The 12,661-nt window shown below is 45.2% G+C and overlaps 1 protein-coding gene across 1 annotated transcript in view; it reads right to left on the bottom strand.

The window, feature by feature from the left end:
- Nucleotides 1-2,186: 2,186 nt before the first annotated feature.
- The window catches only part of FAM179A (family with sequence similarity 179 member A), a gene marked incomplete at its 5' end in the record, with an annotated part of 78,949 nt that continues 68,474 nt past the window's right edge, over nucleotides 2,187-12,661 (bottom strand). The window contains 2 exon segments of the mRNA XM_015428344.1: nucleotides 2,187-2,292; nucleotides 8,024-8,105. Of these exon segments, the coding sequence (XP_015283830.1) occupies nucleotides 2,187-2,292; nucleotides 8,024-8,105 (188 nt within the window).

Raw genomic sequence — 12,661 nt, 5'->3', positions numbered from 1 at the left:
CTGGAACTGAGACGGAACTGGTTCGATAGCTCCCTTTTGCAGAAGGAGGGACACCTCTTTGAGGAGAGGTGGGGTGAGGACGACTGTGGGTGTCAGAGGTGAGTGGTCGAATTGGATCCTGTAGCCGTGGGTTATGATGGAGAGAACCCACTCGTCTGAAGCGACGTGGCGCCAGGAACGGATGAAGGGAAACAGACGGGTTTGCGCTGACTCGGGGACAGGGAAGTCAAAAGCTCTGCTTGGATGACTTGGCCTGCTTGGAACGAGACGTTTGTTGGGTAGGACCAGCCTTTGTTCTCTGGAAGGAGGACTTCTGGCTACCGGAATATGATCTAGGCCTCCATCTGGTGTCCGGAGACTGACAGGATGTTGGACCTCTTTGCCAAGGACGGGACCAAGTCCGCGCTTTAGTTGAGTGCCGGGTCGTGGAAGAGATCCTTAGAGACCGGGAGGCCTTAATACTCTTCTCTAGATCCTGCAACGAGGAATCCATAGTTGCATGAAAAAGGCCCAGACCATCAAAAGGCATATCCTCGACTAATGAGCGAGTGTCGAAAGGGAGAGAAGTGGTTCTCGGCCATGAATGTCGTCTAAGTGCCACCGCCGAAGCCATGGTCTTTGAGGAGGCTTCCAAAACGTGTTTGGTCGTGGTTAACTGCTGTTTAGCGACCACCATGCCTTCTTTCTGGAGCAGTTTGGCAGCATACAACTTGTCTTCAGGCAGATGCACCAGGATATCGGACATCTGTTCCCACAGGGTATACTGGTACCTATTCATACATGTGAGATAGTTTGACGCCTTCACAGCCAACGCTCCTGTTGAATAGAAGCGGCGGCCAAAAGCATCCAACTTTTTACTTTCCCTGTCAGCAGGAGCTGAATATGACTTTTTTGACTTGGATGACGAGGTGACGACTAATGAGTTTGGTTGTAGGTCGGAAAGTAGAAACTCTGCCTCAGGTTGCTGTATGCGATACATATGGTCTAATTTCTTAGTAGAGACAGGGGCGGACGACGGTTTTTGCCAAGGGGTTTTTGCGGCTTGTAGCAAGACGGATGACATGGGGAGTTCGACGACTGAGGACGTGTCCAGTTGGACGATATCATATAAAGAATCCGTAGATTGAGGATCCTTCTGGACAATTGACAGTCCCAACGCATGGGCCATTCGTTTTATGAGGTCGGTATATGTAGACAAGTTATCCGACGGGGATATTGGGAGATTTTGAAACACGTCGGTATTGGGAGACGAGTTATCCGGTGACGTTGGGGCCTCGAAAGGCTCGGTATCGGAATCAGACTCAGAGGGCTCCGAAGAGTCAGTTTCATCTGCCGGGGCAGGTTGATGAGGGGTTGGTGCAGGCGGCTGGATTGGTGCAGCCGGTGTGCGCTCCAGATGTGTTCTAGGAGTAGGGAGAGGTTGGACGGTAGATGTTCCCGACGGTGGAACATTGTCCGGTTGGGGAGGACAAGAGACCGTAGCCGATGGTCTAGATCGCCTCGGAGAACGAGACCTGTGGGAAGATCGACAGGAGTATCTGTCCCAATCAGTGTATCCCGAATGACTGAGCCAAGACACCGGAGGATGGTAAGGACCGTACAGGTAACGGAACTGCCTTTCATCCCAAGACATCGGAGGTGGCATATACGACCTCGGGGAACGGCTCCTCGACCTTGGACGTCGTGGGGAGAAATTTGAAGGAAGGGCATACGTGCCTCTTCTACAATCAAAGGCGTCGATATCGACAGACTCAGGCAATAAACAGGGAGGCGGACGCTCCGCACTGGATCTTGAGCGTCGATGCCGACGGCCGTCGGTGTCGGGCGGCTCTGAGACGATCAAAGCCAACGAGCTCGTTGGACCAGGGGAAAACTCCGCACCCAACTGGTGACTTACGAGATCCATTTGGTCGATATCAGACAAGGCTGTCTCCACCTGATGGTCTGGAGAATCTAGCACAAGTACCGTAGCCTAAGACACGACCTGGTTCACCGGTATCGAGTCAGTCGGTGTCGAACCAGTCGGTATCGAAGTAGTCGACGGTGGCGGAAGGGCTGGAGCTGCTGGCACAGAGTCCTTCTTAGCAGGCTTCACAGCCTTGACCACTGTGTGCGTCGCCACCACAGGCTTGGCCTTCTTGGCCTTCTTAGCAGGGGTTGATGCTGTGGAAGGAACGTTTGGTACCTTAGATTTCGATTTCGATCTCTCGGTATCGGAAATGGATTTGGCCCTCGACGTCGATTGTTTCGGGGCCGATGTGTCGGTAGCGGAGGACATAGCCGTAGACGAAGCTACCGGCGGATTCGCCACAGGTTGGAGAGCTTTTTCCATGAGGAAAACCTTTAAGTGCGCTGCTCTATTTTTCCTGGTTTGATTCAAAAACTGAGCACAATGTTCACAGGAGTCTGGATTGTGGGTTTCACCCAGGCAGAAGATACAGTACTTATGACCGTCCGGAGGAGCCAATTTACTACCGCAGCTGCAGCAGTGATTAAAAAATCCCCACTTCTTCGATTTTTTAGTCTTTCTCTCCATAGACTAAGAGGCGTTGAAGAGTCTTAGCGGTAAGGAGAGCGTGGGGGGGGGGCAATGGCCCGAAGGCCTGAGGTAATTTTACCTCAGACGACGAAAACAAAAGTTCTCCTTTTTTTAAATACAACAAGAAAAAAGAAAACTGAGAGAAAAAATAAGAGCTAATCGCTAAAAAGCGACAAAAAACAGCGATTCGACCAGACCTCTCAAAGAAAGGGTCTGCTCAGCGCGGCGGTAAGGAAAGAACTGGCGGGATGTCCGCGCCCACCCCTCTGGGCATGCGCACTGGGGCTCCTGTGCATGCCCAGAGGGACTGGGCACGAAAATCCTTTTTAAAGAGCTTGCTACAGCACCGGCAGATCCAGCGCAGGCGCACTAGATCCCATTGGTATGAAGCACAGAGACCACGAAGAAGATCACTTATTTATAACAGGGCCCTCTTAGCAGTGGCACCAAGACTGTGGAACTCCATCTCCAAAGGCATGTGTTCAGCATCCCCTCTAAGTGTAAGAAGTTTAGCAAAGAGAAAATTAACCTTTCTAGGCAAGGGTTGGACTCGGGTAATGCTGAGCATGTTAAATCCCTGCTGGGTTTGGCTTTTATCTGACCATCAGAGTTTTTAAAAGCTGAATGTAATAGTTTGTTTGATCTTAGCATATCTTGCAAGTGGCTTTTCTGATGCTTTATCAATAGTTTGATCTGTTGATGTTATGTCCTGATATTTTCCTTGCTTTATGGCTGTTGGTGCTCCTGAATTGTGTCTGTTATAAATTGGGGTGTTTTTTTTTTACTTTTACTATGCTTTGGGAGTTTTTCTGAAAGATGGGTTATACATTTTTAAACTAAATGAATAAAGAAATAGATAAAAATGCTTTTATTTGTTAATTACATCACAATTATTCACTAGCGATAAACAAGCTCAGGCTGTGGCTTAAAAATAAAATAAAGGCAATTTTCTATTTGTTTACCACACTGCAGAAGGAAATAAATGTGATAGAGTACTACTTGGTTATAGAAAGAGCTGCACTGAAAGCTTTCCCATTCCGACTTCCAGAAAAGGGGAGGGCAGTTTCACAGGGTATGAAAAGCAGGGATGTTATTCAACTGTGACAGGAAGAGCAAAGTTTTGTCTGCATAAGTCTGCAAGCTGTTGAATGAACTCCCGAATAAAGAATGCAAAAGCACATGTTTTCTAGTGTTTACTAAGGTTTACCTCTTTTATTATATACCGGTTATATATACCACATGGTACTGTTGATATTACTGCTGGAGGTTTGGAGATCTGACTGCTATTTTGTTGTTGTGCTGTTATATGAGGATAACAATTCAGAACTTCTTTGTTGTAAGCATTCAGATACTATATGTGAACAGCTTTGAAACTTCTGACTGTTGTACCGATCCTCAGTATCATTAGACTGTAATATTAGTAATCGGTCTTGATTAATATTATTACTGACTAACCATAATAATATGTAGAAATATCTAGTTAACCTATTTTTAATAAACAGCATTATCATTGCACTAGCAATACAACTGTAATTTACTTTCTGATATATTTTATATACCACATGATGAAAGGGTTAGGGACCATAGACTATTCTGTTGTGCATAGTTCACACTGTCTATTGCTGTAAGTAGGATCCTAGTACATAGATTCTGTATCATTTAACACATCGTGCTAATACATATCCATTGTTCCAGTTCTATTTTAGATTTCTGGTTGGTTCCAGATTTCTGCAGTCCAAATCCTATTGCACTGTTTATTGGATATCCCATCCTGTTAACTGTACTGACTTAATCCACCTTGATTCCCAGTGAGAGACGCAAATAATAAATAACATAATTTTATACAGATTTAAAGGCAAGAAAGTAGAATATTAAATAACTTAGCAAGATATGTTTACATATTATTATTCATATATATGAACAAAATCAACAACTACTCATACACATGCACTCTCTGTTGTAGCCATCACCATATGGAACGGCCTGTCTCATGAGTTCAGGAAGGCTCCTCCTGTCCTGGCATTCTGCAATCTATGCAAAACTGAATTATTCTGGAGGGCTTTTTTCGTTCAGAAAGATGCTTTGATAAAAGGATAGGGACTGCAGACTATATTACTGTATAGCACATACTAGCAGTACTAGCAGTACATTGCTCCTCCACTCATTAACATTTATCTAGGAAAAAATAAAGAAATGTAAGTATGATCCTACTAGGTAATTTCTGCATTTTAATATGTCATGTTAATGCTTATGCTTTGTTTCAGCTCTGTTTCAGGTTTCTGGAATCCAAATTGTATTGCATTGTTTATTGATTGTTCCATTCTGCAGATTGTTTTGATTTGAGTCATGATATATTTTATATAAGGGGCATTTTAAAGAAAAAGAATTAGTAATGGCTGAGGGGATATCCCATTAAACCATCATCAATCAGGACTGATACTCTGAAATCAAAATCACAAAGGTCTAGTTGTTGATCTCAAAATTAGGGCCACTAAATCAATAATAGTCCTTGGGTTTTGTTTTGTAGAGTCCATGGGTGGAAGCATCAAATGTAAGCCACCATTCTTTCAGTGCAGTAAGGCCTTTAAAAGCAAGTTAGGAAAGAGCTGACTTCAGCCTTCAGTTCCCATTCATTTAATCAGCGCCTACATAAGTGACAGACTTCACGTTCCTGGGATCCCAGATCACCGCAGACTGTGACAGCAGCCATGAAATTAAGACGCCTGCTCCTTGGGAGGAAAGCGATGGCGAACCTAAACAGCATGATAAAAAGTAGAGACATCACCCTGCCAACAAAAGTCCGCATGGTCAAAGCAATGGTATTCCCATTAGTCATGTATGGCTGCGAGAGTTGGACTATAAGGAAGGCCAAGCGCCGAAGAATAGATTCTTTTGCACTATGGTGCTGGAGAAAACTCTTGAGAGTCCCTTGGACTGCAAGAAGAACAAATCAGTCAATCCTAAAAGAAATCAACCCTGACTGTTCCCTGGAAGGCCAGATAATGAAGCTGAAGCTCCAATACTTTGGCCACCAAATGAGAAGGGAGCACTCACTGGAGAAGACCCTGATGCTGAGAAAGATTGAAGGTCAAAGAAGATGGGGACGGCAAAGGATGAGATGGTTAGACAGTGTCATAGATGCAACGAACATGAAATTGAGCAATCTTCAGAGGACTGCGGAAGACAGGAGGGCCTGGTGGGATCTGGTCCATGGGGTCGCAAAGAGTCGGACTCGACTGTGCGACTGAACAACAAAAAACATAAAGTGCATGGTGTCTTTACTTATAACCTTTGGGAATAAGTAGGTTAAAACTTACATTTATTTATTTATTATTTCTTGGATGAATTTTAGTGAATGGAGGAGCAACTGATCTTAAGTGACCTTAATTTTGCCAAACCCGAGCTTACAACACTGCATTTCAACAGGAAAAATATCATACTTGAATGCTGTCGGGTTATGCCACAATAGATTGCTTGGTTATTTATTTCACGTATTGAGCTGTCTAAAGTAGCTATATCAAATTCCAAGGCTGTAGCTCTAAATGGTACACTGGGTTCAAACTCCAGTGACACCGCTGACCTTCTGATGATGAGAAAGCGACAAGTGCAATTCAGGTCTTCCTCTGTGGCCAGCGGCTCAAAAAAATAATTATTAGAAGTTTCAGAGTCAAAGATAAATTACAAAAATGAAAATATCTGGCAGAAAATGTACCAGTACTTTTGATCCTGAAGGATCTAGTTTTAGATCTGGTGGCTTTTGTCAGTTCCATGGGTTAAAATCTCAGGAACAGACTGGGCAATAGATTAGTTTCCAACCCACTGAAAGGGCCCATTTGATTCCACCTTGTGACCCTAACAGATTTATATGAAATTGCTGCTACCTATGCAATTTTATTGTTTTTTGTTTTGTTGGTTTTTATGTGATTTTATTGTAACGAGTCTTGAACTTTTTTTGTGATCTGCCCTGAGCCTGCTTTGGATAGGGTGGAATAAACATCTCAAAATAAATAAAATAAATAAATTACAAAGATTATGACATCTTGTATTTTATGTTACCTTTATTTATTTATTTTCATTATATAGGCTGTGGAGAAATGCATTGTCTCCTGAGAGGTTGTCAATGAGCAAGGCCTCCACTGTGCATTTTAACCATTTTTTTTTCTTTGAGCTAAGAACAAGCAGGAGGGGGGAGGAAATTAGCCCAGACACATCTCTTAAGAAATGCTAATAGATCTAGCAGGAGATACAATGGGATGGCCCAGTTCACACACACCCCTTTCTGTTCGCAGGGAACATAGAGTTGGGGGTGTCAAATTCTACAGAGTCTGAGGAAGGAACTTTTTGAAGACAGCAGGAAAAGATGCTTTGACCTGGGCTGACCCAGGGTCTAGGGGGAGGAGGACCAGAGAGGATAAAATCTCCTTGCAACAGGAAACAGCTCTCTTTCCTTTGGGGGCTGCATCCAGGTGAGGAGCAGGCAGATCTCTCCTCTGAGCAGGTGGCCATTGACCATGTGCTTGCCTCCATAGCTAGGGGAGATGCTCAAGGTATTGGATCCTTTATAAGGATTGGTAACTAGCTAAGCTACAAGAGGCCTGTCCTATTTTAACATCAGTTAGGGTACATTTACAGAAAGGGACAGAGGATTTGTGTTTTTTAACCAAATTTCTTTTGTTTCCCTTGCTCAGTCTGGTGCTATACTAAAAGTATGCTTGTAAACATTTCTTTTTAGTGAATATTTTAAGTTCTTGATGTTGGGAGCTATTCTCTGTACCGCATAGACCTCCACTGTTTCGGACACGCTATTTCAAAAGGGGCTCCAGGGGTGCCCAAGGCAGTATACTGTCCCTGCAGTTGCCAGGCACTGGGCAGCAGGAGACACAGAGGCAAGGCTTCAGAGCTGCAAAGGGGAGCTGGGGGTCCTGATCCTCCCAGTGGGAAATCCCTAAATTGATCAGGTGGTGGTGGCAGCCTACCCTAGAAAGTGGAAGTAAAACATCTCCAGGGAGCTGGAAACCCCTAGGAGAGCAGGGTGGAACAGGACCTGTAGGCCAGAGCAGGCATGTTCTCCCACAAAGGCTTTTTAAAAAATCCTACCTTTCTCATCTAAGGGGCCCAATGCAGCTTACATGAAACACCAAAATATAGTTTTAAAAGTACACTCTCAGAAATAATTCTCATGATACAAATTTTCACAGAGGTGTATTGTTGAAAGTGTGCTCAAGCACCTAAATAGGAGTATGAGAAGCAGCCATTCAGGCCAAATATGCCTGAGGGACTCCTGAGATTGTGCTGGCCCACATACTTTGAAAGTAAGATAAAAGGCAGCCCTCTGATTCACTTTGGATAGGTGTAAATGACACTGTGCTGTGCCTTCTGTGGTTATCTGAGCAATTGCTTTTCTCATTGCAGGGAAAATACCTAACCACGTGCTTTCATTTCCCATGGGTATCTCAGTGTAGTGAAGTTGTTCCATTACCTGACCGGCGGTCTGTGATATCCTGCAGAGCTTACCCACTGATTAAACACACTCTCCTGGCAAGTGTTTGAAGCAGCAGAGCTTTATCTGCAAGGGACAAAACAAAATTTTAGGAAACAGCCCATGGGTGACGTGGGGGGGGGGAGAGGAAATTGTTTCATAAAGCTGATCATTTCAGATTGAAAACTGTTTTGTGTAAGCATAGATTGAGAATCTCTCAGCTTTTCAAAATACTTGGGTCATAATGTACATACCCATACATACATACACATTAGATTTCTATACCGCCCCTTTTCCGTAGACTTGGGGCGGTTTACATAGTTTGTACAATTTTTCTAACCTAGGGGCACATAGACAGGGGAGGTGAATTCCTTATCCAGGCACCCCCCTATTTTTCGGCAGGGTCTTCTTCTTCTTCTTTTTCTTCTTAGCTTTTTCCACGGCGGTTCTTGCTTGGTGCTGGCGATGTTTTACTGACGCAGGTCGTTCAGGTCTTTTGCTAGACGCGGGTGCAGGTCTTCCGTTCTTTTTTCAGCAGCGACCCCTGCTGGTTTTTTCGGCAACGTACGGTCTTGCCGCGTCTCAGCTCCCTCCAGTCAGCCAGCCTTTCACCTCATGTCACCGCCGCGCCGTCCTCCGGGGCCGATCGCTCCTGCTTTGCTGCCTCGCCGCTGCCATCTTTTTCCTTTCAGCCCGCTTGCCAGCCTGCCGCAGTCGCCGTCATTGTGGAACTTCAGCCAAGGGGGAGAAGGGTCCCCCCCCACTCCTAATGAGTAGGTACCCAATTTATCTAATTGCTTAAGGCTTTCAAACCGCTGGGTGGGCGGGAGCTGGGACAAGGGCCGAGAGCTCACCCCGGCCGCGGTGGGACTCAAACAGCTGAACCTGTTCGGTCAGATGGAGTATTGCAGGCATTTACTGCTTGCACCACCGCTCCGCTACACAAATATTCATTTGATTTCCCTTCACTGTGTTAGTGTACACTCGAGACTTGCAGCTGCATGTGTGAACGGACTCCCCTGAGAGCATTGTGCTTGAAGACCAAGCACAATATAAAGTTTCCATCTATGGTGTAAGATCTGTGATGGCCCAGTCATGCATGCAGTGGGCCATAGTCTGGATGACCCTGAGAAGATCTAAAATAGTCCAGAGGGGACCTTGGTCCCATGGGTGCCTCTGGACAACCTCAGCTGGCCAGCCTTGCCCTGTCCATGCCACCACAGAATACCTGGCCATACGGCCTTCTGGCCTCATCACCCTGCTCCGCCACACGGATGATCCCTGCCTCACTAGATTCCAATTTGCTGGAGTCATGTAGGCTGGCATGACAGCCCTCAGCTTTCCCCCTGGGGGCTTTGGGGTGCATGCGTTTCAGATCAGCGCTGCAACCTCAGCGATGGCAATCAGGCTGCCCCCAGCTTGTATCCAGGCCATCAGCCGCTGGAATCCCACTGCCTACAAGTCCCACTTCCACCTCCCTGCAAGTCCCTCCACTAACATTTCCTCCTTTTAGTCTCTGCAGGGAGCCTCAAGTCCATCTAGATAAGTCAGCTACAGCATCATACACTGGGCAGGCACCAAAATGGCAACAACCAGCTGGGGAATCTCATTTGGACTGAATGTCCAGCTTTAGATTTCCTGAGTGGGACAAAGAAGAATATACTGGGACCCTCTTTGTCAGGTTGTCTTGCATTCTGTCATCGTGATTCAGCTAGCTAAGAACCACCTGCTGAAAAGGGGTTTACCTTATCTCAGCCATGGAAGGAGATTTGCAGTTCTTTTCTCACACCTGCCATGCACGTGGCTCTTTTTGGTTGGAGCTGCTTAAGAAGCATGCCTGGTGGGGGTCTACTTCTCCTGGGAAGGTGGACAGTGACACAAGGAAAGTGAGCAAGACTACAAGATAATTTGTGGAACTGGCAGGTGAGTCCATTATTCTCCACCTAGATATTTCCTTCAGCCAGGTGGCTCTGTTCAGAGTGGATGACATACACCTCTCATGCTAGGGACAAGATGCTTAGCTAGGCGGGATTTGCAACATTGTTCTTTCTTGGTTGCAGCTGTAGGAGCTTTTATGGGAGGTGGGTGGTATCTGTCTGGCTCTGGTGGTGGTTTCAGGCATCAGGCCAGATTTATTGGGGGGAGGCTATGCTGGCGTGCCTGCTTCTCCTGAGTAGGGACCCCCAGTTGGGTGTAGTGGTTAAGTGTGTGGACTCTAATCTGGGAGAACCGGGTTTGATTCCCCACTCCTCCACTTGCACCTGGCTGGATGACCTTGGGCAAGCCATAGTTCTGATAAGAGCAGTTCTTGAAAAAGAGCAGTTTCTGTCAAGAGCTCTCTCAGCCCCACCTACCTCACAGGCTGTCTGTTGTGGGGAGGGGAAGGGAAATGAGTTTGTAAGCTGCTCTGAGTCAACCCCTGCAATAGCATGCCCAACTCAAGGCCAATCACCTGGCTTCCAGGTGATAAGGGAACCACACAGAGGCTTGCACCTATGTGGATCCACTTAGTTGCCATTTCAGGTTTACCCCCAGCACACAGGCTGGGGAGTGGTTCCATTGGTTGACAGGAGGGTCGCCTGATTCCTTGATCTGTGCCCCACACCACATCAATGCTCCATAGCTTGTAATCAATAAAGCTGTGGCCTGTTTTTAGTCCACCTGGGTCTCTGGGAACATTTGTGTCCCCATTCCCCTCACTGCTTCCTCCCTGCCCTTAGGACCACACTGAGTCCCCCCCCAAACTGTTTAACCTTCTGTAGTTTATGCAACCAAGAATCAGCTACAGCAAAGCTAAGAGAACAGAGGACAGAAAAATCAGTTTTCTGTTTGACACTCACTGTTTTCTGATGGCGATGATGTATGCTCTGAGCTAGACAACTTATTTCAGGGATGAATAAAAGAAGATAAGTGCTTGCTTCAGCAAGATGAAAAAATGCTTTGAAATGCTAATAGGAGGAGGATGGGAGCTGTGCAGGGTATCAATTATTGATGATCATTCCCTGTATCAGTACCCATAAAGATTTTAGTTCATCTTTAAAGCAGCCTTTGAAACTCATTTTTAAAGCAACCACAGTACATGTGTACCACTCTCTTTTTTGGCATAATTAGATGTGCTATGTATGTTGAAATACCTGCTGCCTATGAAAGCACCAATAAACAATTGGTCTGAGTTTAACTCCAGAGTGACTTTTAGAGGAACCAAGTGATGCACAAAAGCAAAACTTTACTTTACCTGCCCGTAACATGGACCCTCCTGAATTCCTCCTGTCACTTTGTCTAAATGAGCACTACCTTTATCAATAGGGGAAACCCTAGCAAATCTGCTTTCAGATCACTGAATGCATTACATTTTGAATTCTTACTATTTTACTCAGCAATATATAAGTTTTTGAGTAGCCTAATATGACAGATTCCCTTATATATGTTCTACAGACTACCTTATATGGGTTTGTGACCTAAACAAAGGAGTAAGGGCGACTTCACACAAGACTTTTTTTCCAACTGAAAAGCCATCTTTATAGAGCCAAAGGTGTGTTTGCTATAATGCAAAAAGTAGGACAGTGTTGTCAGGCAGACTATCCCAATGAAGTCTGGTTTCAAGAATGTTTCCATTTAGTTTCTCAAGTTTCAAAGTATTGCCTAGAGACTATGAGAATAAGCCGTGGGTGACAGTCCTGAATCTCCATAGAAGATATATAGCCTATAGAGGAGGGGCTCAGAGCATCTCCCTTGCATCAAGAAGGTCCCAAGTTAAGTAACCAGCTTCTCCAGTTAAAAGGATTAGGTAGCAGATGATCTGAAATTTGAGTTCATCTTTAAAGCAGCCTTGGAAACTGGTTTATAGAGCAACCAGAATGCATGTGCATCACACTATTTTTTTGTCATTCTGGAGAGATGCTTCCAGTCAGAACAGGCCAATGAGCTGGCTCATTATAAGGCATCTTAACATTTTTAGCTTTTGAGTTGGATTGTAAAGTTTCTACACAGGACGGTAGATAGGATCATAATTACACTCAGGGAAGAAACACAACTTTACTAACATCTCGGACATGCACAATGCATCCTGCACACCCAGAACCAGTGGTTACAATCCATACAAGGTTCATCATATAAATTAATAAGGATTAAGGATGACCAAGGGGTAAAAGGAGTACTGAAGGATGATAGGGAAATGCCTGAGAAGCTGAATGCATTTTTGCCTCTGTCTTCACTGTGGAAGATGAGAAGTGCTTGCCCACTCCAGAACCACTGATTTTGGGAGGGGTGTTGAAAGACCTGAGTCAGATTGAGGTGATGAGAGAGGAGGTCCTACGACTGATAGACAACTTAAAAACTGATAAATCACCAGGCCCATCCGAGAGTGCTGAAAGAACTCAGATGCGAACTTGTGGATCTCCTGACAAAAATATGTAATCTTTCCTTAAAATCTGCCTGCATTCCTGAGGACTGGAAGGTAGCTAATGTCACTCCCATCTTTAAAAAGGGTTCCAGAGGAGATCCGGGAAATTACAGGCCAGTCAGTCTGACATCAATACTGGGTAAGTTGGTGGAAACTGTAATTAAGGAAAGAATTAGTAGGCACATTGATGAACAAAAACTATTGAGGCAGACTCAGCATGGGTTCTGTAAGGGAAGATCTT

Source organism: Gekko japonicus, unplaced genomic scaffold, assembly GCF_001447785.1.
Source record: "Gekko japonicus isolate JY-2015 unplaced genomic scaffold, Gekko_japonicus_V1.1 scaffold4449, whole genome shotgun sequence".
NCBI classification, from domain to species: domain Eukaryota; kingdom Metazoa; phylum Chordata; class Lepidosauria; order Squamata; family Gekkonidae; genus Gekko; species Gekko japonicus.
Note: the sequence above shows the minus strand (reverse complement) of the source record. Positions and strands in the feature narration are given on the sequence as shown.